Consider the following 24,143-nt stretch of genomic DNA (forward strand, 5'->3'; position numbering starts at 1 on the left):
GAGCTTAGTCAGGCTTCGGAAGCTAAAAGCCCGAACCATAACCGAACCCCGTTAGTCTGTGACACTAACGACAATAAACACACATAATATACTTGAAAATTAGGTAAAAACAGTGTCCGTTAGAATGTTTAGATACTTAAATAGCACATTTTTACAAGAACAATGTCAGAGAATATTGCCTACTAGCATAAGCTAAGGTTAATGTTAGCCACAAAGTTTAAGTAAAACTCACCTTCGTATTAGTAAATGTATAACAAGGCGTACATCTTAAAACCTTTCTCCAGCTGACTTGTTGGGGCTTCGGATCGATGTACAAACCTTGGCCAAGCCCTGCAAGCACCTAAAGGAAAAGGGCATTTTCAATAGATCGGAAACAATCGAGCTGCTTTTTCCCAAACGCGGAAGCTAAGGTGCAAAGAGTCCCTTCCTTCTTTTATTTCCAATTTTGACTTCCAATGATTCACTTCCTGCTAAAGAGCCCCCTGGTGGTTGAAGAAAAATCCACATATAAGTGGCTTATAGTCCGTAAAATAAGGTATATGAAAAAATAAAATAAAATAGAATGCTCTTTGGTATTGTTCAGGGGGCCGGACCAAATGTGGAGGAGGGCCGGATCCGGCCCGCGGGCTGTAGTTTGGGGACCACTGATTTAGCACATGCTAGTAGCAGACACGAAGGATCAGCACTTTTACTGTTACAGTTACCATTCGTAAACTACCGTAATCAGTTCAGTTAAATCTAAACTTGGCAAATTTTTCTTTTTAAACCTAATAAATGTGATTTTCAATTGACCTGTTATGACTCAAATTTTGGGTGTCCACCCCCCTCTGCTGCTGCTGCATCGTTGTGGAAAACCTGGAGCGGCAGAGATATCTGCAGTTTATATGTGTATGTTTACTGTTTTTCTTTTTTAAAAAAAACTTTGGGGTTGTGGTTTATAGTCCAGTGTGGCTCATAGTTTGGAAAATAAGGACTGTAATCCTTCCTGGATTTTTTCTGTGAAGAACCCAGAGAGGGTTATTAGGTTATTATTTATTTAATTATTTATTTCCTGACTTTTGTTCTGTGAAGAACCCAGAGAGGGTTATTTGATTGTGCTTTCTGGAAAACAATACATTTTTACATTTAGGCACTCCTGCAATCGTCACACTTTCTCTGTTACAAACTAACTATGGCCCCCCCCCACAGAAGTGGCCCTCACAGGAAAAAGAGGGCCACTTTTTCCTGTGGCCCTCACAGGAAAAAGTTTGGGGACCCCTGCTCTAAACACTAAATACTGGAAGGCAGTCAGATGACTAGTCAACAGCTCCAGACTGAAAATTTCCTTCACGGTATAAAGTGGAGTGATATGAATAATTAATAGTATAAAACTGGTGTTTAATTACTATGAAATCTAATAAAATATAGTTACTATTTGTCTGTTAAAAAGCCATTGGACATTTACAGAACAATACGTTAATAAAACATGAAATTTAGCAGAACTCACAGATAATAATTTGAAATTTGTAACTGAATTAAACACTGTAGTCTGGTTAAAGTTGTCTAGATTTTTCTAAAAGAGCACTCTCCGGAAACGTTTGCATTTCTGCAGTTCGCGGAAGCCTGTGGGGAAACGAGAATCGATGTAACACCGGAACCGCAAGCAACTGGATATTACTCGAGTTGCTGCAGCCGGTCCGTAGGTTGGATATCTGCTCCGTTAGATGAACTTCTGTTTAATTGTTCTAAATACTCAAACAACAATGGAGCTTCTTTTACTCTTGAGCGTCTGCGTCTTGACTTATACTGGACAAACGTTTGGTGATGGAAAGGGTAAGAAAAAACGGAGTAGCTGATAGACCGTTAAGACTAGAAGTAGTCACGTCTGCGTTGTCGCGTCTGCATTTATCTGTATTAAAAGACACATTATTAAACAGAGATTTAAAAAATGCATCGTCCTTCACAGTTGAAGTTCTGTTATAAGATATAGATGTTTTTTTTCTATCTATACTGGATGTATACCGCTGCTTGTATTTTTAAAAAGAAATCGTGGGTGCTGAGTCATTTGACCTGCATCAAAGGATTTGAGGATTTGTGTAAGTACTTATAGTGTTGTTGAGCTTCCAACACTATAAGGTAATTCATCAGTGAGAATTTACAGAAGCCTATCAATTGTGTATTGTATGATTTAAATTATGTTAAAAATTATTAATTCATATATTTACATTTTTGCTTTACTGTTATTTTTCATATTTACAAATAGTTTGGAAAGCGAAAAAATATAACACTGAATACACAGGAAACATGATGAAAGTATTATAGCACTGTACTACTACCTGGTAACATTTGTTTTAGGATCCTCGGTTGTTTCAGTTTGTTATGGGTTTCTATTTTTACTTTAGTTTCCTCTAGTGATTCTAGTTATGTTTATTTCTTGTGTCTAGTCCTTTAATTGCCCTAGTTTTAATATGTTTCTTTGTCTAGTTATTTTGTTAGATTCGTTTCGTAGTTCGTATTGTGCTCTCCCTCGCCCCATGTTCTTCTTTCTCTCTCTCACCCGTCTATCTTTTTCTCTCTCTCCCCCCTCACACTTGCGACCTGTTAACTGATCAGCCCAAGTCTTGTTCAAGCATTCACTCTCACCTCACCTTTTTCATACACTCCTCGCTGGTTCTTTCTGTTACTTTTCTGTTTTATCCCGTTTACTCCCCGTACCGTAAGTTATATTGAGTGACTCCATTTGATAAAATTCCTCATAAATATTGATTTATTGTAGTGGCTCTCAAAACACGTTGTGTTATTATAACTGAAGTTGCTTTATATAGTAAAAATTAATATCTGGGAAGTCTCATAAATTCCCAGATATTTGGGGTTTTATAGAAAAATAAATGATTCTTTTGTGTCTTTAAAGGTTCTACGTTAAAGATGGTAAGAATTAGACGTAACTTTCGGTTTTCTACGTGCTCCTCTGCTCTCGGTTCCCACACGCTGAGCTGTCTGCTAATGGAAATGTTCAGCCCCTCCCTCCCGTCTAATCTCTTCTCATTAGCAAACAAGTTAGAGCTAAATGTGATTGAAATATTTGCTACCTTTGACAAAAAAACACACACAAAAAAAAAACCAAAAACAAAACATAAGTCTATTTAGCCAGTTTTGATTTCCAAGGAATTACGAGGCAGTTTATCATGATTCAGTCAAAGTAATAAAATAACAAATTGTAGTCTGATTTTTATTATTATGCTTCAACTATTTACTTACTATGTGTTTAGGCTGAGCTGGAGAGCCACAATTAGTCCCTCATTTAAGCAACTCTGACAGTCTGTCATTCCGCAGCACTGCTGTTACTTCTCCTACACATTGGACTAAGTCATTGTTCTAAAAATGGAAGTTAGACTAATCATAAGTATACTTCAAGTTCGCTTAGGATTAGTTAACTTAAAGTGTGACATTTTGGAACAACTAATATTGTGCTTAGTGTATTTTAATAGTATTTTAATTATATTAAAGCACAATTTAAAGTGTACTAAGTGTACTTTCACATACTTTTTTGGAACAACTTAAGTTGCATTCCGTGTACTTTAAGTATATTGCTTTTTATGTAATATAAACATGCTTGATTAGTATATTTTGAGTGTACTATTTTTGTGATTGAATTACGTTTAAAATATATTTAGAATGTATTTTTAGTATATTGGCAATACATATTTTATATAATGGTAGTGTGATTACAGTATGCTACAATTATACTTTTGGTTTATTATAATTGCTAATGAAGTAAACTTTTTAGTTACTTAATGTCTTATTATTCTGCTTTGCCACTTTGTACATTACATCCTTCATACACACTGCAGTACTGCAAACACATCAGGCTTCCAGAACACAGAAGGGTCAATTACTACACACTTTACAAGTGAAACAAATACCATTGTGCTTTCAATATTACCATTTTGATAACACTTTATTTGATGGGGTGTGCATATGAATTGGGTCACTTCAGACTGCAGTGTGAACGCAGTGTTCCTTTAAATAAGCAACCAAAGCTTTAGTTCCATCATATTGGCATCCACAATACCATAAGGCAGTAACACGAGAGGCGGCTGCAGTACCAGTGTGGCAGCAGTAAAGTGCGCTTTTGTAGCGGCATATCCAGAAAACACCTGTTTACAACTAATTTCAACACATTTAAAAGTACAACAAAGTTCATTATGATGCAGTCTGCAATTAAAAATATAATCTTTCACAAACTAATCCGATTCTCCACTGCTGAGGTGTTGCCATATTGAAATAGTGAAAATAAGCTTTCTTCTCAGTTTCAGTTCTCCCTTTACTCTATGGTCTCTTCTTCCCTACATACAGCATATTTTGTCACATACATAGTCAGAGCTCCCCCTTCTGTCCTTTTTATACAATAACAGAACAGAACATTTTCCCTTTTCCTGAAGCAGTTACTTACATTAACATTTGCACTGTATAACTCACAACAGAAAACTAAACTAAATCTGAAAAGTTTACAAACAATAATAGCTAAGATAGCAACAGTACATTAAATGAATGTCAGCATTAGAATAAAATTACCAGTTTCACTGTTAACCATAAGAATTATAGGATGAACATTCTTTTTTTTATTGTATTTTACTTTAGGAAAACAGTAGTATATCTTTACTTGTCCTATATAACACTAATACCAGTCTGAACAGTAGTGGTTTACATTAATTTTCACTTTATCTTACAAAACCTGTCAACCATCTTGGCACATTCCTAGATCTCTGACTTCTAAGTGCAGCAGAATATTCACTAGTGTTTCCTGGAAGTGCAAAGGTATTAAATACAGTGTCACTGTTTTGTTCTGAACCAGTTAAGGCTTGTTTTGGGAAGTGTACAAGTTTTGAAGCATTCCACTTGTGTCTATCACTTAGTAAGAAAGTGTTTTGTCCAACTTTCTTCATGACAGTCTGTGGTTTTGTAAATCTTGAAGATCCTTTTAAATATGCTCAGGTCTGCGAACATGAACAGTGTCACCCACTTTGACTATTGGTACTCTAGCTCTCATTTTCCTGTCTATGTATTCCTTCATTTTATTTTGCTTTTGTTTCACCCTCGTATTTGGGCATGTTTTACTTTTTAGTTCTACTGAGAGTATGTTTAACTTGGTGCACATCTTTCTGTTTCTCAGTAGCTCAAATGGGGTTACTACAGTGGTTCCATGAGGAGTAGCTCAGTAGTTGTGCAGGAATTCTGTTACAGGTTCTTTCCATGAGCTGTGACTTCTTTCAGATGTTTGTATGCGGTCCTTAAGTACTCTGTTGAATCTTTCCACAACACCACTTGCTTTAGGATAGTATACACTGGACCTTAAGTTCTGCAACTCTCTCTCTCTCTCAGAAAATTACTAAATGCATGAGAAGTAAACTGACAGCCGTTATCTGAGACAAGATACATCTGCTTACCGTCCCTCCTGAACGGTGGCTAAAAAGCGAGCAATAACATCTGTAGGGACAGTAGAACTGAATGCAACCTCAGGCTATTTACTGTAGTAATCTGTAAATACAATAGCATAACTATGGAGTTAAATTTGTTTCACAATTATTCAATCAAAACAAAATTCACGTCAAACAAAAAAAGTAGTATTCCATAAAAAATCATATTAAACAAAAAAAATGAGTTGTGATCAAAACTTTTGTATTTTCAAAAAAAAATGCTTCAAACTAAAAAAATATCTCAATCAAATTGAAAGAGTTATAAAAAATCCTTTGAAAACCTTTTTTTAAATGAAATCACTACATTTTGTTTGAAACTTTTATTTTTGCATATCAGAACTTTTTGGTTGACAGCCTAAGTTTTTGGTTGAGTCTAAGTTTTTTTGATGTTCCTGTTTTTGGTTGAAGTCAACGTTTTTTGGTTCCGGATCTCACATGAACATCCTGGGCGGGGCCAGTGATGTAAGACGTGTTCAATTAGAATTAGTATACTTGAAGTGTGACTTTTTTGACATACTAATTTTGTGCTTACTGTATTTTAATAGTACTTAAGTAACTTTACTTTAATAGTACTTAATTTAAGGTGTACTAAGCATACTTCAACGTACTTTTTTGGAACAACTTAAATAGTGTACTTTATATTTTCTTAATATGTAATATAAACATGCTTCATTGGTATATTTTGAATTTACTATTATTGTTATTTAATTACATTTAAAATATATATGGAATGTATTTTAAGTATATTGGCAATACTTATTTAATATATTAGTAGTGTGCTACAGTATGCTACAATTATACTTTTGGTTTATTATAATTGCTAATGAAGTAAACTTTTTAGCTACTTAATGTCTTATTATTCTGTTTTGCCATTTTGTACATTACATGCTTCATACACACTACAGTACTGCAAACACATCAGGCTACCAGAACACAGAAGGATCAATTACAACACACTTTACAGGTGAAATTAATTACATTGTGCTTTCAATATATTACCATTTTGGTAACATTTATTTGATGGGGTGTGCATAAGACTGACATGACACTGTCATAAACATGAAAGAGTCTTTATGAATGTGTGATTATTGTCATGAAGTGTAATTTGGTAAATAATGACACTTTTAATGCAAAATTACTTTAATTTAGTTACTTAGCATTGGAGTGTCATTATTTACAAAATAATGCAAAGTTGGCACTTTTAATGGACTTCTAATCCAACTTTTAAAGCAACTTCCCATTTAAAGTGTCATTTACCGAATGGCACTTCATGACACCATTTAGTATGTTACTAACAGGTGTTTATAACATTATCATGTCAAGTCTTTTGCACACCACGTCAAATAAAATGTTACACACATTTTTCAAGAGTACATTGCTAATATACTATAAACAGAATTGTACAAATTGTCAATAGATTCAAAATTTACAGTCAACATGTTTATGAAAATTAGCACAATAAAACAATAGGTACACTTTGGAGGAAATGTGAAAAATATTTCACCGAGGACAGAGTATTGTTTTAGCACAATGTTACATTACTGAAGACAAGCTGACATTTCTCCTTCCTAAGAACAGTGAGAATCAACAGCAGAACATTCCCATTCACTGCACTTTACAGAAAGTCTGATACACTCGACAGTCATCTGTGTACTGAAAATTTGAGGTGCATTCAGTGAAAAGAAAAGGTCTATGAGAGTTTTGTGGTTCTCCTGTGTGACTTAACACTTAGTCAAACTGAACCTTTCAATCTCATAAACTGATGTCTTGGTCAGGTGGTCATTGATCTAGACTCTAGATCAATGACTGCCTGACCACCATGAAATCTTCTGGATGAGTTACTTCCAGCGGTTTTTAATTCTTTGCAGGGGCGGAGCCGCGTCCGCAGTGGTTGAGCAGCGGACTGCGCATGTTACAGTCTAATTAACTTTTGCATCGTCATTTATTTCCTCAAGATAAACTGCCGGCTCCTCAAATGGATTAACACAACGTTGCATTCTCTTTAGTTTTCTCTGGTCTGTAATGGAGACTTGAATTTAACGCGCCATTTCAACCAAAGGTTTCGAATGCGCTTCCTAACCAGAAGCTCCAAAGCGTTATTTAACAATATGAGGTGTTTAATTTATTTTTAACATTGTATTTTCATACATTTTATGCTAGGGGTGCCCAAGTCTAGTTTTCCAGAGCTACCATCTGCAACTTTAGATGCGTTCCTTCTCTAACACACTTGGATCATTGACTCATTATAAGGCTCTACAGAACTGAGTTGCTGCTAATGAGGGAAGTCAACCTTTTGTCTGGGGTGTGTTTTAGCAGGGATGCATCTAAAAGTTGCAGTCTAGAGGACTGCAGCTGGGCACTCCTGATTTGTACCGTCAATGTGGCCCCTTGAGGGTGGCCAATATGCTGAAGTGGCCCTCGGTGAAATTGAGTTTGACACCCCTGATCTAGAGTAAACAATTATTGAGGGCTCAAGCTGTCATCTAGAGTTTCTATCACAATTTAAATATGTCTGGATAATGTTAAATTCATCATAGAAATAAAGATTCTCAGTGCTGCCTGCTCTGTCCAGCTGACAGTGGATTTATGGAATCAGGCTTCATGATGGTGCTTCAAACTACAGAAATAAGTAATTTACAGCAAACAGTAGGCAGGATCTTCATAATGTGGGGTCTGAAAGCAACATGTTTATTGTTATCAAAGGGAGATGGGTAGGTGGCGTTTGCTTATATGAGGCCATGCCAGCAATAAACTTTTCAGTATAGCTTGTACTGTGTCTTTATTGTTTTTCAAAAAGTATGTAAAACCTGCACTGTCTGTAAAGGATAGGTAACTCTTTTGCAAACCTCTGAAAATGTTGGTTATTTTCTGTGATTTTGATTGATCTGCAGGTGGAAAGCTTGCTTGTTACCTGTTTTTTACTTTACACAATTTCCAAAGAATAGTACCGCAATATAGTAACTTTCCTCTCTTGCTCTCAGTGGCGGATGGTTTATTTCCCTCTATTCCCTTCCTGCCCTCACCTACCCTGCCTGCTCTGTTTTTGTCTCTATTTTTGGAGCTTTTTTTGCACAACCTCTCAATCTACAAATTATGGATCTGGTCAACCGGTCTCTCAATGCAACTGATCAAATTTTCTGGGCTCAGGAGAGCCCACTGTTTGGAGCTGGCAAATACCTGGTATATTGACAAATTTGCAACGGACTTGGCTGAACTAGTGGAGACTCAGACTGCCCTGCAGGACAGAGGTGCAAGTTGGATGCAAGTCTTGCTGAGACTCGCAGCCCTGTTGAGGATTCTAAAACTCACTAGCTGATGGAATTAATTTTGGAGATATCGCTAGTTTTGGTTCAGTGGAATGGCCACACTAATTTGGATAATTGGGAACTGAGATGTATTGGTGAGACTTGAGAGAAGATTGAAATTTTAAATATTCTTGACCTGCGACTGAATTGTCATTCACATTTTCCTAGATAACACCATCATATCGGACTTTTTGCCTGGAACAATGGCAAAAAGTCTGATATGATGGATTTTATCCATCATATTGGAAGACAGTCCTCTTTTTAGACAGAAACTATTCAAACAGAATGACATCCATTGCGAGATATAAATCAGCATTATTTTATATGTTGGATGTGAAAAAATGTAAGCGTTTTTTTATGATTATTTTTTGTATTTTTAGAAACATTATAGGAATATTTTGCATCACCTGATATAGCATCCATAATGTATTTAGTCTTAATGAATCATCTACCAACAAACTAAAAATGTTTAAAGTTTGATTAGTATGATATGTAAATATCTTGTTCATCTCCCACCTGTTTATCCTGTTAAAATGTGATTTGTTTTCATAGATGTTCCATGTGTTAATGCAGAAGTGGGCAGTGATGCCATCTTGAACTGTGCGCTCCCTGACCCCACACATCAATTTTTTGACTGGAAGAAAAGTGATACCACACCAGCACAGGAGGTGTTTTTATATGCCAATGGCAGTCATTACAACAATGGAAAATCTGGTCAAAATGAAAATTTCACAAAACGTGTTGAGTTTTTCCAAGATCTGCTCCAATTTGGCGATGCCTCCATACGTATCAAAAACACAAAGCTGACTGACAGTGGAATCTACAGTTGTGAATTTCCAAAGCTTCAGCCACCAGGACCGAAGTTCTACGTTAAGCTTGTTGTTGGTAAGTGCAAAACGTTTGGCACAATCTTGAAAGAAAGTTGAACACCTCTGCTGATGACACCTATGGTTATCATTTTTCACTCACAACTAATTAACTCATTTAACAACAATTATTTTCTTTCACATCAAAGATTAGGATCAAATTGTTTTCAGTGTTAATTTCTGTTAATGAATAAAGCCATTTGTCATTGTATTAGAAAGCAGTGTGTAGATGGTGTTATTTGACTTTATAGTTTAATAAGAAGATTGATTTAAATATGAAAGTTATCCTAAAATTGTAGGAACATAGAAAAAAGAATAGAAAGCATTTTTGAAGTTTATCACAGGTTTTGACAAAACTTATCATACAGCTCTAAGTATGAGCTGGATGATATTAGTAAAAAAATAACTAAAATATTATTTTTGAAGGTTAATATGATAAGAACTGTTGAGATAAAAGACATTTTCTTAATTTCATTTCTCTTGTTATCCATAATGTCTCGTCAGTTTTTGCCTAAATCTGATGTGAACAACATTTCTGAACTTCTATTTCCCTCTTTATGTTGATGCAAAGATGATATTGCATAAACAAGTGTGTAACATGCCTTCTGTTTTCCTTTCAGAATGTACCAACTTAACCTCTTAGAGCTGAATAGTCATACATATCTGCAGCTTCATTCCAGATGGCTTGTGCTTTCTTCAAATTTCATACCTTATTTTAGAATGAAAATTGTTATATCCAGTAAAGCAAGCTAGCAGGGGCTTTATGCAATGGTTCAAATTCATCATTAGACTGATGGGACTAATATATTTATTTAAATGAATTAGGTAAAATATATTCATACTTTACAGCTTTTAACACTTATTAAAAGCTTGTAAGGTGGTAATAAATTGTAGTTACTTGTCTAATAACGCTCATCAAGTTGAAATTCAGGGAGTAATGTTGCTGTTTTGTTCTCCACCTTTTTACTACATTTTGATTCAGTAAGGGATAGAGGCGGATATTTTAAAAATGTAACACAAAGCCCTACCAGCAGATGGCCACAGACAAAAAAAAATTAAAAGTCTCAACACCAACCCTTTTTCTATCCCAAACCAAGCATTCCAGAATGACCCTTTCTGTTATACTTCACTCTGACTATTTTTTCCACACATTTTATTATGTTTGAATTCTATGTGTTTAAAGGGAAATTTATTTATCATTTATTTTACTTAGTTTTAAGTCAAATGCCCTAAAATATTAAAAATATTTTAACTTCCATTAATCTTAAATATTAATTAAGATTAATATTTTAATCTTAATTAAAATTAATTTTAATTAATTTTAATTAATTAAAATTTTAATAAATCAGCTATCTATAAAACACGCAAATGTCATTTGTGAAGTGCTGTTCTTTTCTGATTGGCTGACGAAGGTAAAGGTCTGCTACGTTTGGTAAATATGCTCGATTTCTTTGTTAATCTCTAGCGTAAAGTCTTCTAATATTCGAGGAGATAATGTGCTTTATTGGCGAAATAATTTCTTAACGCCGTTAAATTGTTAATATAAATTTTGTGGGTCACTGAATTTGTTCAGTCTACGTTGTTCTGCATTCTGTGGAACCAAACTGAGTCAGTTTGACTTCCGCTTCAGTTTATATGTGACGATTATCGAAATAAAAGAAGACATTGTTTATGTGAAAAGTCTGTGTTTACATACTTTTTAACTACAACAGGATTGTTGGCTTGCAATATTTTAATAGAAAGTCACATCCCCAAGCTGTCTAGTGCGTTTGGAGAAATGCCACTTTACTTCACAAACGAACCTGAGTACACAGCCCATGAATGTAAAAAAACGGTTTGTAAATGTTTTTACAATGTTTTTGTTTAAATATTGGGTCGCATACATCCTTCGTGTTTTATGAGGTTAAAGGACAGAACCAACGACCCAGAAATAGAAGACAGTGAGTCCTTTTTCCGAATCTTTACCAAATACAAAGCGGAACAACGCACACTGAAAAAACAAACTGCATGAACCATGCAATTGGAGCGTTCTATAAATATAGAAGGTCAGAGATTTTAAATCGTTCTAAAACAGAAAATATATCATCCTAGCCTATTTAAAGTAATGACATAGCTGTTTTTTTTATTCTCGTCCGTTATTGAGAAAACTTGTTTACACAAAAATAGCTACCGTTAGTTTTGAACTTAGATCTATGAATATCGAATTTGAAGAGTATACATAGCAGGTTAGTAACAGAATATGGGAATCTCATGTAAGTTTAATGGCAACGTAGTAAAATTTAGGGAAAACGATCAGAAACAAAACAAGAAATTTTGCTGTAGATCATGTAGTACGGACATCACGCATTGTAGATGGAGATCAGGAAGTAAATGCAGCCGCTTATTTCTGTTGATCCAGCTTCAAATCTTCATGTACTTAAGGTAGTTGGTCGCAAGGGAGTTAAAAAATAAAAAATACCGAAAAAAGACGAGAAAAGTGGATCTACAATCTTCGACTAAAACAGGAGGTGCGGAAACTAACAATGCCAGAGTTTGCAGCGACCGCTTTCTAACAGAATCACATCATTTAAATTGTTTTTTCAGATATTTTATTGGACAGTTAGTTTGAAAGACAAGCATTCGCATGAACCATGTTTTGATGGGGTTTCTGTAGATTGCTGCAAATGGTTGACCTACATTATGCAGAATGAGTCAACATTAACATACAACTCTAGCATGTGGGTTTACAGAAGCTAAATAAATTATTTACAAGTACATCCAAGCACAAAGAAATAATATGGGTTAAGTTGTTGTTTGCGTTAGCAATAGCATTGTTATCATAGACAAATTACTTAAAATAACATAAATCACTACTCATGCAGGTAGAAACAAGTTGACAGCCATTTAATGCTTCTTTTGATCCAACCCGAACCAAAATAATTGTATCATATATTTCAATATTAAGATAAGGACCAGCAGTGTTAGAGAATAATTCTAAAAGAATTGCAGAAGAAATCTGTGAGCTGCCTTTTAAAACCAATGTTATGTCATCAGCAAGTTGACATATTGTCCTGATGGTGATAAAAAATGCCCTGTAAATTACTTGATTTTATATGGGGACAAAGCAATTGAGCAACAAGAAGAAAAATGTATAGTGAAATTGGACAGCCTTATTTGATGCCTCGTTGCTCATCAAATTTGGCTGACGACCTATGTTTAAAGGGGCATGTAAAATTGAGCTTTTCATCATGTTTTAATGTTTTAAAAGTTTCCGACTTGGGACTTGACTTGACAGTCTTTTCTTGAAACTTGACCGGGGACTTGAGGATAAACACTTGAGACTTACTTGAGACTTGTAAAACACTGACTTGGTCCCACCTCCTTAAAATTATGACAGTATAATCTGAGACAGATAATCTGTGAAAAATTGAGCTCCTCTGCCCTATCCCTATATGGTCCTGCTGTCATTTAAACAAATACACTGCTCAGTGTTGATAGCATGGCGACTGATGACAGTGGATAGTTTTCCTTTAATAGTAGGTGCATCAGCACATTAAGCAGCGTATATCCAAAGTTAATTGACATTGCCTACAATTCTCTTCCTGGCTTTGATAGGTTGTTCTTGACCAGAAGGTTGTTAGAAGCATTTATTCAGATATATTGCAATAGTAATAGTTCATGGGGAGATGGAGGATTTAGATTTTTTTCACAGATAATCTGTTTTATACTACACTGTTACAACATGGTGAAAGTTTTAACAAATATGTATAAAACATATTTGTTAAATTGTAAAGGTTAGAGACTAGCTTTAATTATTGACTGTAGCACCAATATGACCTTCTGAGCATAGACTAGAGTCAAAGTTACCAATTAAAAGCAAAGTTTTTTAGCTTTGGGACTTAGAGCAAACAGTCAAGCTCCATCATAATGCACCTGCTGATATGCACTCATATTCAACAGTTGTAGTAAAGAAAGAATGAGCTTACTTAGGAACATGGCTTATAGAACTCAGAAAATGAGCCATATGTCCCCAGTAAATCATTATTTTTATTATAGATTGAGTTTACAATTTATTTAAACTATAATGAGGCACATGTATAAAGTGTACTGAACACATCACAATATTTCACAGTAAACATATTTTTAAAGAGGCCATTGACATTACATTTTCACCAGGCCTCATTTCAGAAAGCAGGGTTAACAAGCTCTGAGTTGAAGACATATAATAAACCTAAAACTAAGACCCCTTCTCTGTTGTTCAATATAGATACCTACCCACCTCCAGAAAGAGTCTTGCAGTTAAAAACATTCTCCATTTATGGATGATGGAGTCATTTATACTCATTTGAACCTTCAAAACAGTAGAACTTTTTCTGTACTCTTATCCAGATTAATGCCTCTATCTCAGAGGTGTACAAACAAATTGTTTGACTTCAGGCTTGACTTGTGCTCTGACATGCTCTGTCAACTGTGGGATCTTAACGAAATCTAGACTTTTTCAAGTCCTGTCCATTTGACAAACTTCTCTCAAATTTAACAGCGGTGGACTCCAACTAAACCATAGAAACATCTGAAGGATGATTGGTGGAAAGGGAATGCACCTGAGCTCAATTTTGAACTTGATGTAAATATTTTTTTGATATATTATGCCTAGATGGAGGATGTTATGTGCAAAGTTTGGAGACTAAAAAAATTATAAGATCCATATGAAGTAAAAAAAAGGATACAAGTCACTTTGGCTATAACCAAACAATATATAGGAATAGAGAATTCATAGCTAGAGAGGTGTGAATACATTCTGTGAATACATGGTCAAAAAATTAGGACCTTTTAGTTACCATATTTGTTAACAGAGATGTTTCAAAACAAAAATTATTGGAACAATTTTTAAGCCCCTTCAGTTTCTGTGTTGCTAGTCTTGCATGAAAAAGACACATAATATTTAATTTCTAACCTTTTGTTTTTCTTGCTGCATTTGTTTATTTCATGGGTATAGGTACAAAGCCGACTATAAGGATTGTTAAAGAAGAAAATAATGGTGCAAAGCGGGTTGAGTGTAAAGTTCGTGGTCCTTATACTCAACTTGGCACTTCTGCAATGGAGTTACAGAATAGTAAGAACATCAGTGTTACTGCTGAAACTCCTAACAAATCTCAGGATGGAAACTACGTTGCCATTACCCTTGAAGCTGTTGTCACCACAAAAGACTTCTACCACTGTGTTGTGAAACTAGAAGAAAGCTGCTATCAAATTTCTTCAGACAAGACCTTGGTGGATTTGCTTTCTGGTGAGTTTCCTCTCTACAATTTCATTTTTAAAATTAGGTTTGACTGAGTTTTAAACCAATTTTAGTCCAATTTTTAATCTTTATGTTGTATTTGAAAAAAAACTTTTTTTACTTCAGTAAATTAGTGCCCACGCATACAGTTTCAATGTTCTTAGAAAGTGTAGTCACTGAGCATAGAAAGCCAATATGGCCTTTCCAACACAGCACACTGTTCATTTGAACCGTTAGAGTAGCGGTTCTCAACCTGGGCGGTACCGCCCTCCAGGGGGCGTTCAGAGGACGGCAGGGGGCGCTGGCGGACATTTTTACAAAAGGGGGGCGCTGGGATGCCTTTGGGGACCGTTTGGTTGAAGGTAAACTTTACACCTTAAATGCACAACAATGCCAGTTTAGACTTTGAGCAACTTGGTAAAACTGTATTGTGTAACATTAAATCATGCTTGGCTGCAACTGTATCGATGGCAGCTCTTCTTCTATTCAGTGTTTGTTAGCTTCTGTTAGCTTCTTGGCGCAGCTCCGTTCTCCTGCTACTGGTAGCTAAAATCACCTCACTGTGTATCCCTCTGAAAAATGAACCCATTGAAATAAAGAAATCCCTCCATGGTGATACCACTTTAGAGAGCGTTCATTTTATATCGTTAACAACAGTGCTGTAAGTGGTCCGGTATGAAACGGGGGTGATAGAACAACACAGCACTTTTAAATTTCAATAATCAGAATGCAGAAATTGTTTCCGTTGTTTTAAAAGGTTTATGTCAGTCTGCCTTTTCCCCATCGATACGCTTCCCGACTGCCCTGCATCTTAGGGGGTGAGAAAGAAAAAAAAAAAGAAAAAAAGACACGCACATTGCGCAGAACTCTGAAACAGGAGAACCGGACATAAAACGGAGTGACGAACTAGATGTGAAAATTAAATGGCTTGAATAAAAATAAATCTAGCAACAGGAAAGAAACTAAAGTGGACATAGCAATAAACCAAGAGAGGATAATACTAATCAAAGGAAACTAAATGGAAATGAATGAAGAACAAAATGCAAGAATAAACTAAGAAACTAAAGTAAATACAGAGTAATAAACTGGTATGGCAATACCTTTAGAGCAATAACTAATACTGTATGGCAAGAATAAACAGACACTATTTCCAGATAAAAGGTAAAATAATATTGTTGAAGTGCCATGGGTTTGTTGACACCATATCTGATACTGAGAATAAATATATCTTACAGACCATAACAGTAAAGAACTGATCACTTATTTATGTTTTTAATTAGATTTGATATATTTATTTCTTCAATATTATTTTCCATGTTAGTGTTAATGTCATGAGGCTGATGACTCCATGACACTTTCAATTTGACTCATTAGGATTTGATTAAGAACCAGATTTGTTCTGTGTAATTTCTGTCCAATAAAACTATTAATCTATAAATCAATAGACAGGTCTATATAAAGATATAATCCATGTTTCTGTCTCATATTTGTATGGCATTAAAAGTATCTGGAACTTTTGTTTTTCCACTTAAATCTCTGGTTTGCACAATAAATGCCATGTGGGTGAAGTTTTATAGATGATACTCTGATGTCCCATTCTCCTGAAGGCAGCACAGAGCTGCACCACCAGAAACTGACAAACACTGAAGAGAAGAACAGCTATGATTAATGTAGTTACGGTTCTATCCATGTTTTAATGTTGCAGAGCTCAGTTGGTTTGCAAATAGTTCAAAGTTTAAACTGGCATGTTGTTCATCTTTTATCTGATCATTTTGTGCAAGATTTAAAAACTAGAAAATGGCACAAAATAAGAATATTTTTTTTCACTCTGATTGGCTGCTGTTAGGCCTGCTGAATTTAACTTAAATGTTCATGGCATTTTTTGTAAACACCTGTGAAAATAATTTCTATTCCCATGGCTTTTTTTGTTCTTTGGGAAATAATTTTTGATGATAAATACTGAAACAAGCATAAAAATCAAAACATCTACAATAGTTACAATAATATTAATGATAAAATAATGGTCAGTGCAAAGTAGCCTGCAAATTCTTTGGTGGGGGACGGTGAGGGACCTGGATAAAGGCTAGGGGGGAGCTGGCACAAAAAAGGTTGAGAAACACTGTGCTAGATAATTGTAGAGAGACACTTGTTGAACTGCAATGTCTTTTATGATGATAAGTTTGATGATACGTTTGTGGTGACCTCAGGTCAAAGATAATTTCTTATCTTTTTGACATTTAACAGAAAACAGATCTCATGAAAGATCAAAACAGATCTTTCATAAGATCTGTTATTAAAGATGAAAACAGATCTTATCAGTACATCTAAATTACTTTAGAGGTACTGATTTGGTTTGTGTTTTGTTTAAATATTTTATATACATTTGAAACCAGATATTTACAAATATCAAATAAAAAGGTACAAGCACATTTTTCTCATGGTGAAATCTGGTGAAATCTGTCTTGTCTTAGCTTAACTAGAATTATCCAAATTCTTTCTTTTTGCTAAGATTTTTTTGATTTTTTTGTAACTTGCTTCAAATTCAAAAGCTTACAAACATTTGCTCAGTATCGAGGATAAAAATATATAAACTCATAATTATGTATTCACTTGAAAAAGTGCAGGGATTTGTTGATTTTGCACGAATTTGCACAATAATTCATGAGAAACTGGAGGGACTGATTATTGTAGTTTAGCAGTAAACATATAAAATCTCCTTTTATTTGATTGATAACAGTTAAGCACACTGTTATATGACTATGTTATAGTTCTATTTATTTAGGTTTCCCTGTAGAGGCTAGGGGGCCTCATAAAAAGCCATGACAGGCCAGATTGGCCACCAGGCCTTAAGTTTGACACATGTGATCTACAGGTTTCAGGTACATTGATGATGTATTCAATTCTATAGAATTTGACAGTGTCCCCATCCTGTAAGTTTGAGTCATTTATTTGTTCTGCTAACTTAGGCCCCACATTTACAAAATATCCATTAAATCCATTCACTATTCTAGCCATTTCATTCAGAGTTTTGTCATTATAGATAAAATATTCAGGGTGAATAGTTTTGGAAGAATTCTTTCTTATCAAGCTATTCAACATTTTCCATATTTCTCTAATGTTTTGTTTGTTATTTTCTAATATTTTAGAATAATATTCCTTCAACTAAATAGAAGAGATTACTGGCCAGTTTCTTCCAGCACAACACAACTACCTACACCACTTTCACAGATGGAACAATAGAAAATTAACTTTCTAGCAACCTATTCTGAATTTGTGTAGAAAGTGATGCTACCCCTCTCCAAATGCAGAAGGAGCACAGAGTTGTCTGTCAAGCACTGATCTGGTTGGCCAAGAAATATCTTTGTGTGCCTGTGACCATCTCACCTTCTGAAAGGAGTTTTACTGTGAATGTTCTGCCAGTTTGACCAGGATACTCCTTGCAACAAAGGTTTTTCATCTCAGTGGGATTTTCTTGGTGAAGTAAATGTTAATAAATAAATAAGTTGCAATGGGAATGGACCTCAACCTAAACCTGGCCAAGCTGAAGAAAAACTGCTTCAAAGGACTAGAGCAGTGTTCGACCAAACGCCCCCCAAAGGCAACCCAGCATCCCCCTTTTGTAAAAATGTCCGCCAGCGCCTCCTGCCGTCCTCTGAACGTCCCCTGGGAGGCGGTACCGCCCACGTTGAGAACCGCTAGACTAGAGCAAGTGACTATACAGTTGAATTAAATCTAAACTTGTGTATAATTAAAAAAAAATAATAATATTTTATATTGCCATTCAGCTTAAAGATGTAGACATATTTTTGGTCCAAATCGTCCAACCCTATTCTGTGTGTTAGATAAGGGGTTGTTCTACTGGTACATTAGAGTAACGTCATCCTCTTGTAACGTGTTTCAGGTTCGAGCAAAGGATTAATTCATGGGGGTGGACTTGGAGTTGGAGTTCTCATTGTCATTGCCATTGCAGCTGTACTCTAATATTTTCTTTGGAGGCGCAAAAGATCTTCAGGTAAGTTTGGATGTTTCAGTTTGTTTTGGCATGCATAATGAGCATCATCAGTCGCTCTAACGTAAGTAAAAAAATGCTGACATTTTTTTGCTGCACCTCAGTGATGGGTCAAAACAAAATGTATTTGTTGTAAAGCAAGTTTAACTTTTAAAACTTTTCTGTCCCTTTTTAATATAGTAGGGCTTTTTTAAATCTTGTATTGTTTTGGTTCTATTTACTGTTTAAATTATTAAAATCAGATTTTTGATTTTAAAACAAATCTTTCATTTCAGTCTGAAAGTTTGATTAATGTATCAATTAAGCTTATAAACTAAAATAATGTCCAGCATTACTTTTTGCCACTGATGCTGGTACTGGAAAAGTGTAAAAACTTATATTTTTGTGAGTTGATGTTAGTTTTTTGTCATTTTGATTTAATAAATGATTTTACTGTTGAACAAGTCATTCTTGAATAACAATATTTAGTTTTATTCCTTTAACTCCTGTGTCTGAACTCAGTGCTAGGACTTGAACTTTTGTGCTAGCAATTTCTAAGTAGTAATGATATCTAAACCTGTGTTTTTTGTTAAGCCCAGGTTTTCTTGTGGCACTGCAACATTGCTAGTGGATGAAGACTATTTTGGTTTTTAACTAATCACATTTTGGTTTACTAAACTAGATATAATCATTTTATTGACAGCCTTAAATTCTCCTTTTCACTAATCCAAAGAATTTGATTTTAAGTGAAATATTTTCTTTGGTTTTCTTGCATGTATGATTAATGGCATCATTAATCCTATCTTGACAGGTGACAGGACTAAAGACACTGCAAGCTTTGAAGGTGAACGGCATATGTCAGAAGCCAAGGAGATTTTGTAAATGAACTAATGATGCATGAGATATGGATTAACTGATATGTAATGTCTCTCAGAAGTATTGATACTCATTTTATAACATTGATTGCCTAAAAATAACACACAAAGATAAATTCTCTCCAAAGTGTTTTAGGACATTTTAAAAGTCTGTTAGTCATTACTATCACATCAAGATTTTATAAACATATGGTAAATAATTAACTGTTGCATATGTGTGACTGAAGAGGAATTACTTCAACCAAAATTCATTTGAATTAAGATTCCAGATTTATTAACCAAATCAAGATTCAATCTGTCTTTTTCTTTTGATACTGGCACTGTTTCTCCAAGGGTCTGTGGCCTACTATGTTCTAATTTTGTAAAAGTAATAAGTGCTCCACAATTTCTAATTAGTAATAACATCTAAATGTTCCTGTTCTGTTAGTTTTCCTGGATTCTAAGTATGTTTTAATTCCTTTTCTGGGCAGCAAATAACAATATAAAAAAGTAATCTAGTAAAAAGTAAAGTAAGTATTTTTTGGGCTTTCTAAGTATATTCTAAATTTGTAAATTTGATGTGAGTTAGAGTTAGGAGTTAGTGAATGTCAGAGAATACAGCTATATGTATATTGTATACATATAGCTGTATTTTGTGTGTAGATTTTGTCTGTGTATTTTCTTTTTCAAAAAGCAGCTTTTTACTTTTTTATATAAAATGTTTTGTTGCATTTTCTCTTCATCTGCATTTTAGTATTTAAATCTTTGCTTTTTTATGAGATACTTAATATTTTATTTTATTTTTTTCAAATTCAGTAACTTACATAATATTGAAATAATGATGATTTTTATTTTATTATTATTTTTATTTTTTTGCTTCATTAAATGTTTCATAATCTCCTGGACTTCAGGTTAAGGTCTAAAAGGATGTGGTCTCCATGAGTAGTGACCATCTAGCTTATGAGAATGGGCTTACTGTGAACCACATATCCTAATAAAATCTGGGAAGATATCCCATTATTGTCATCACTATGAATGTATATGAATCCAATTCATGGACTGCTTTTTATTTTCTTAGATGCATTATTTTTGTCTCGTTCTTGTGTTTGTTAATTGATTTTGTTATAGACTGATTTAACTTAACCTATGTCCCAGTATGTTAAACGAAAAAGTGAAACAGTAGGAACACTGTGGTGGCACTGTATGTATTTTGAAACCAATATGCAGTGACAATACATTTTCAAAAAGATGTTCATGATGTTACATTTGAAGTGATTTCCTTTGAGTGTTAACATGTAGTCACACATTTAATGCTTTTGTCTTTTATCTTTCATTTCTCTATTTTGTTCACTAACATCTGTGATTTTTCATTTTTAAAATTTTGCTTTTTTTCTGTATTTTTCTGTAAACCACAAGTACTGCTTTAACATTCTAAAAATGAACCAATGTAGTTGTTTTTTTGTTTTTTTTTAGTTTATTGTTTGTTTTTTGTTTTTGGGCCAAGCTGAAGAAAAACTATTTTAAAGGACCGGAATAACTGGCCACACAGCTGAATTACATCCAAACTTGTACACAATTAATAAAATTTACTTTGCAACTATCATTGCTGAGTTTAATAAACAGCAGTAACAGTATTGTTTGTAGGTTTGTGTAAGTTAAAAGAAAGGGACAATTAAAACTTTTAATAAAATATTAGCTGAATATCATAAAGGAAAAGTTTTAATTTAAATCAGCATTAATCACGTTGCCATTTGCCATGATTTAACAAATCATGTTTTTTCTCCAGTAGGTGGCACCTACAAAATAACAAAATAAATAAATGGAACCTTTGAACTAATAAAATGGTGCATATCTCAAACCAAATGCTTGTAAACTTGGGGATGCAGATAACAATCGAATTCCTGTTGAAGCCCTTATAGTATTTAAAAGCTTGCTGCCCTGCTGCCTTTTGGGGAAAAGCTGAAGGGTTCAAGTTCCTAGGATCTTTTTACATTGAGTTTATATGTGCTTCCTGTGCATAATAGTTTCTCTCCATGTACTCTGGCTTTTACCCACAATCCAAATACATGACTGATGGGTTAATTTATCACTCTAAATTATCTTAAACGTATGTGTACAGTTGTTTGTCTTTGTGTTGCTCTGTGATGGGCTGCCTCTTTCCCATCAACAGGCACCAGACCCTCCTGCAACCCTACAAAGTGAAGCAAGTCAAGCCAAATTAGCAAATTATTTGTAAAAACGTCTGACTTTGAAGAAAGTAAATTATATTTGAAAAAGAAAAATGGTCTCTATTCTGGCATTTACCTAATAGAAATAATTTTTGTCATTCTAACTGACCTATACAGGAAAACTTAAGCTTTATTTATTCTCAGTGAGGAAAAAGTTGCATGTCACCTATCTGACCATCATTCCTTGGTTACAAAGATGCACCACTGTTGAGAAAAGTAAGCAAAATGAAGAAATGCTTAGTTCTTATTTTTTAAATGTTATTTAAGATGGCTTGAATTTCGTAATTTCCCTTGTTTTTAATTTTCCTTGACCACCACTGCAAAGCACCAGTCTGTCTCTATTTCATTACTTGGAAATAGACAGACACTCATGAAGCTTCTCTGAGAAACATCTCCTTTCCTTCATGTTAAAAATGGTTTCCTTAAGATCTTTCCAATCATACAATTATGCCAACTAAAAATATATGATATCAGAAGTTATTCAGGTAATTTGTTCGTATTTTTGATTGTGTCTCCAGTGTGTAGGTATGAGCTGATCATCAGACAGGAGGATGTTCTTATGAAACTACCTGGACTTGAAAAGAAGTCCAGGTAGAATAGAGAAGTTTTAAGACTTTGGTAAATATGTAATCTCCAACTCCAAAAGATAATTGTCAGCACCCTTCAGATTTCATCAAGGGATTTATTTCAGATTTTTGTTCACTGTGAACAAAAGTGATCAAACAGTCTTTACATGTACATGTTTATTTTAGTTTTTCATTTCTGGCTTGTTCAGAGTTACCATGATGTCTTGCTTCTCCATCAAGGCAGCTCAAACAAAAAATAGCACAAAATTTTTAAAGTTGGTCTTTTTTCTCTTCAGGAAGTTGTCCCTTTTTAGCAAGATGTTCATGCTGTTAACATAGAACAGGGATAAGATTGTAAACTTGCAAAACACTGCTTCATCCTGTTATTTCATCTTTTTGCACAGCTTTTTATGTTGAAAGAAATACAAATAACTTTGGTTTGAGATTCTAATGTGACACCATGGATGAAATTCTCTGAGAACAATCTGCAAGAAAGGCAGCATTCAGCAGCACTGCAGACACACAGGCATTTCATTTCAATGTTTGGCCTTTCACAGTAGCTTCAGTTCCCCTGTGGTCTGAGCACAAGAGCTGGAAAGATGAAACACCAAGATGGTCACAATTATGGTGATCTAATACTCCTACTAGCATTTAATAAATAGCATTGAAAAGCTCAAAGCCCACTAAAATAGATGGCACCTATTGTGTAATAAATGCTATGGTGTATGAAATGTATAAAGTGGAGGATAAAAGGAGGTGTTTAAGCATGGTGGTACTTTAAATTAGATAATTTGGGCAGATTTTTGGGGGAATAAAAATATGACTAGTATTTTAGTAATTTATTTTTAATTATGTAAAACCCTTTGGATTACTTAATATGTGTATCTGTTGCATTTTCTTTCTATTTTCACGAGAAGCTGCAATTTGAAATCCTGAGCTATAGATATTTCCCAATTAAGGCTCATTTTTATTCAGTAAGCTTATTCAACACTTCATTATTGGCCAAATTTGATGTTACTACACAGCAAATTTGAAAGTGTTCCATCAACTCCTACAGAGTTAAATTCAACACTTTGAAAGTGTCTATATTGGTCTACTCTGGATGGTGTAGAAGTTACACTTTTGAAAGTGTTATTTGTGATATAGTTGAATCAACACTCACAGTAGTTGAAATTAAACACATCAGTGTTAATTTACCCAAAAACTAGTGTAGTTAACATACTAGTTAACACTATGAATGTGTTAATGTAACACAGAACTGTGTAAAGTATATATTAACATAGAAATTTGAGTTTTGAAATACTACTGGCAGGATGTGCTGTTGTGGCACAGGGGTTAACATATGAAGGCTCTAGTTTTCAATGCAGCGTCTTGGGTTTGCTTCCCAGTCTTCCCCTTAGCTCTGCTCAATTGTTGTTTTTTTTTTTTTTTTGTCAATTTACTACCAAATAAAATCCACTAAACAACTATTGGCCATCAATAATCCCCAAATTCATTTTAAAAGACATTAGAAGCCACTCGAATCTACAAAAACACCAGCATGTAATCTACTTTTATTTCAAAACATCAAACAGCACTGACAGCAATATACAACAAAGGTCATTCATTCATGGTACTTTGCAC

General features: G+C 34.4%; 1 protein-coding gene across 2 annotated transcripts; it reads left to right on the forward strand.

The window, feature by feature from the left end:
- The first annotated feature begins 1,638 nt into the window (after positions 1-1,638).
- Positions 1,639-21,329, forward strand: LOC148159712 (uncharacterized). Of its 2 annotated transcripts, XM_088005758.1 has the most exons (7): positions 1,639-1,812; positions 9,314-9,646; positions 10,248-10,258; positions 11,531-11,567; positions 14,603-14,893; positions 18,786-18,896; positions 19,684-21,329. In XM_088005758.1, exons 1-6 carry the CDS (start codon positions 1,704-1,706, stop codon positions 18,863-18,865), a joined length of 861 nt encoding a protein of 286 aa, XP_087861884.1. In that variant the 5' UTR covers positions 1,639-1,703; the 3' UTR covers positions 18,866-18,896; positions 19,684-21,329. The 2 variants fall into 2 exon arrangements, with proteins under 2 accessions (XP_087861884.1, XP_087861885.1); XM_088005759.1 differs by lacking the exons at positions 10,248-10,258; positions 11,531-11,567.
- The last annotated feature ends 2,814 nt before the right edge of the window (positions 21,330-24,143 follow it).

This window comes from Poecilia mexicana, unplaced genomic scaffold (genome assembly GCF_051168715.1).
Source record: "Poecilia mexicana isolate PSO_F unplaced genomic scaffold, ASM5116871v1 scaffold_5, whole genome shotgun sequence".
NCBI classification, from domain to species: domain Eukaryota; kingdom Metazoa; phylum Chordata; class Actinopteri; order Cyprinodontiformes; family Poeciliidae; genus Poecilia; species Poecilia mexicana.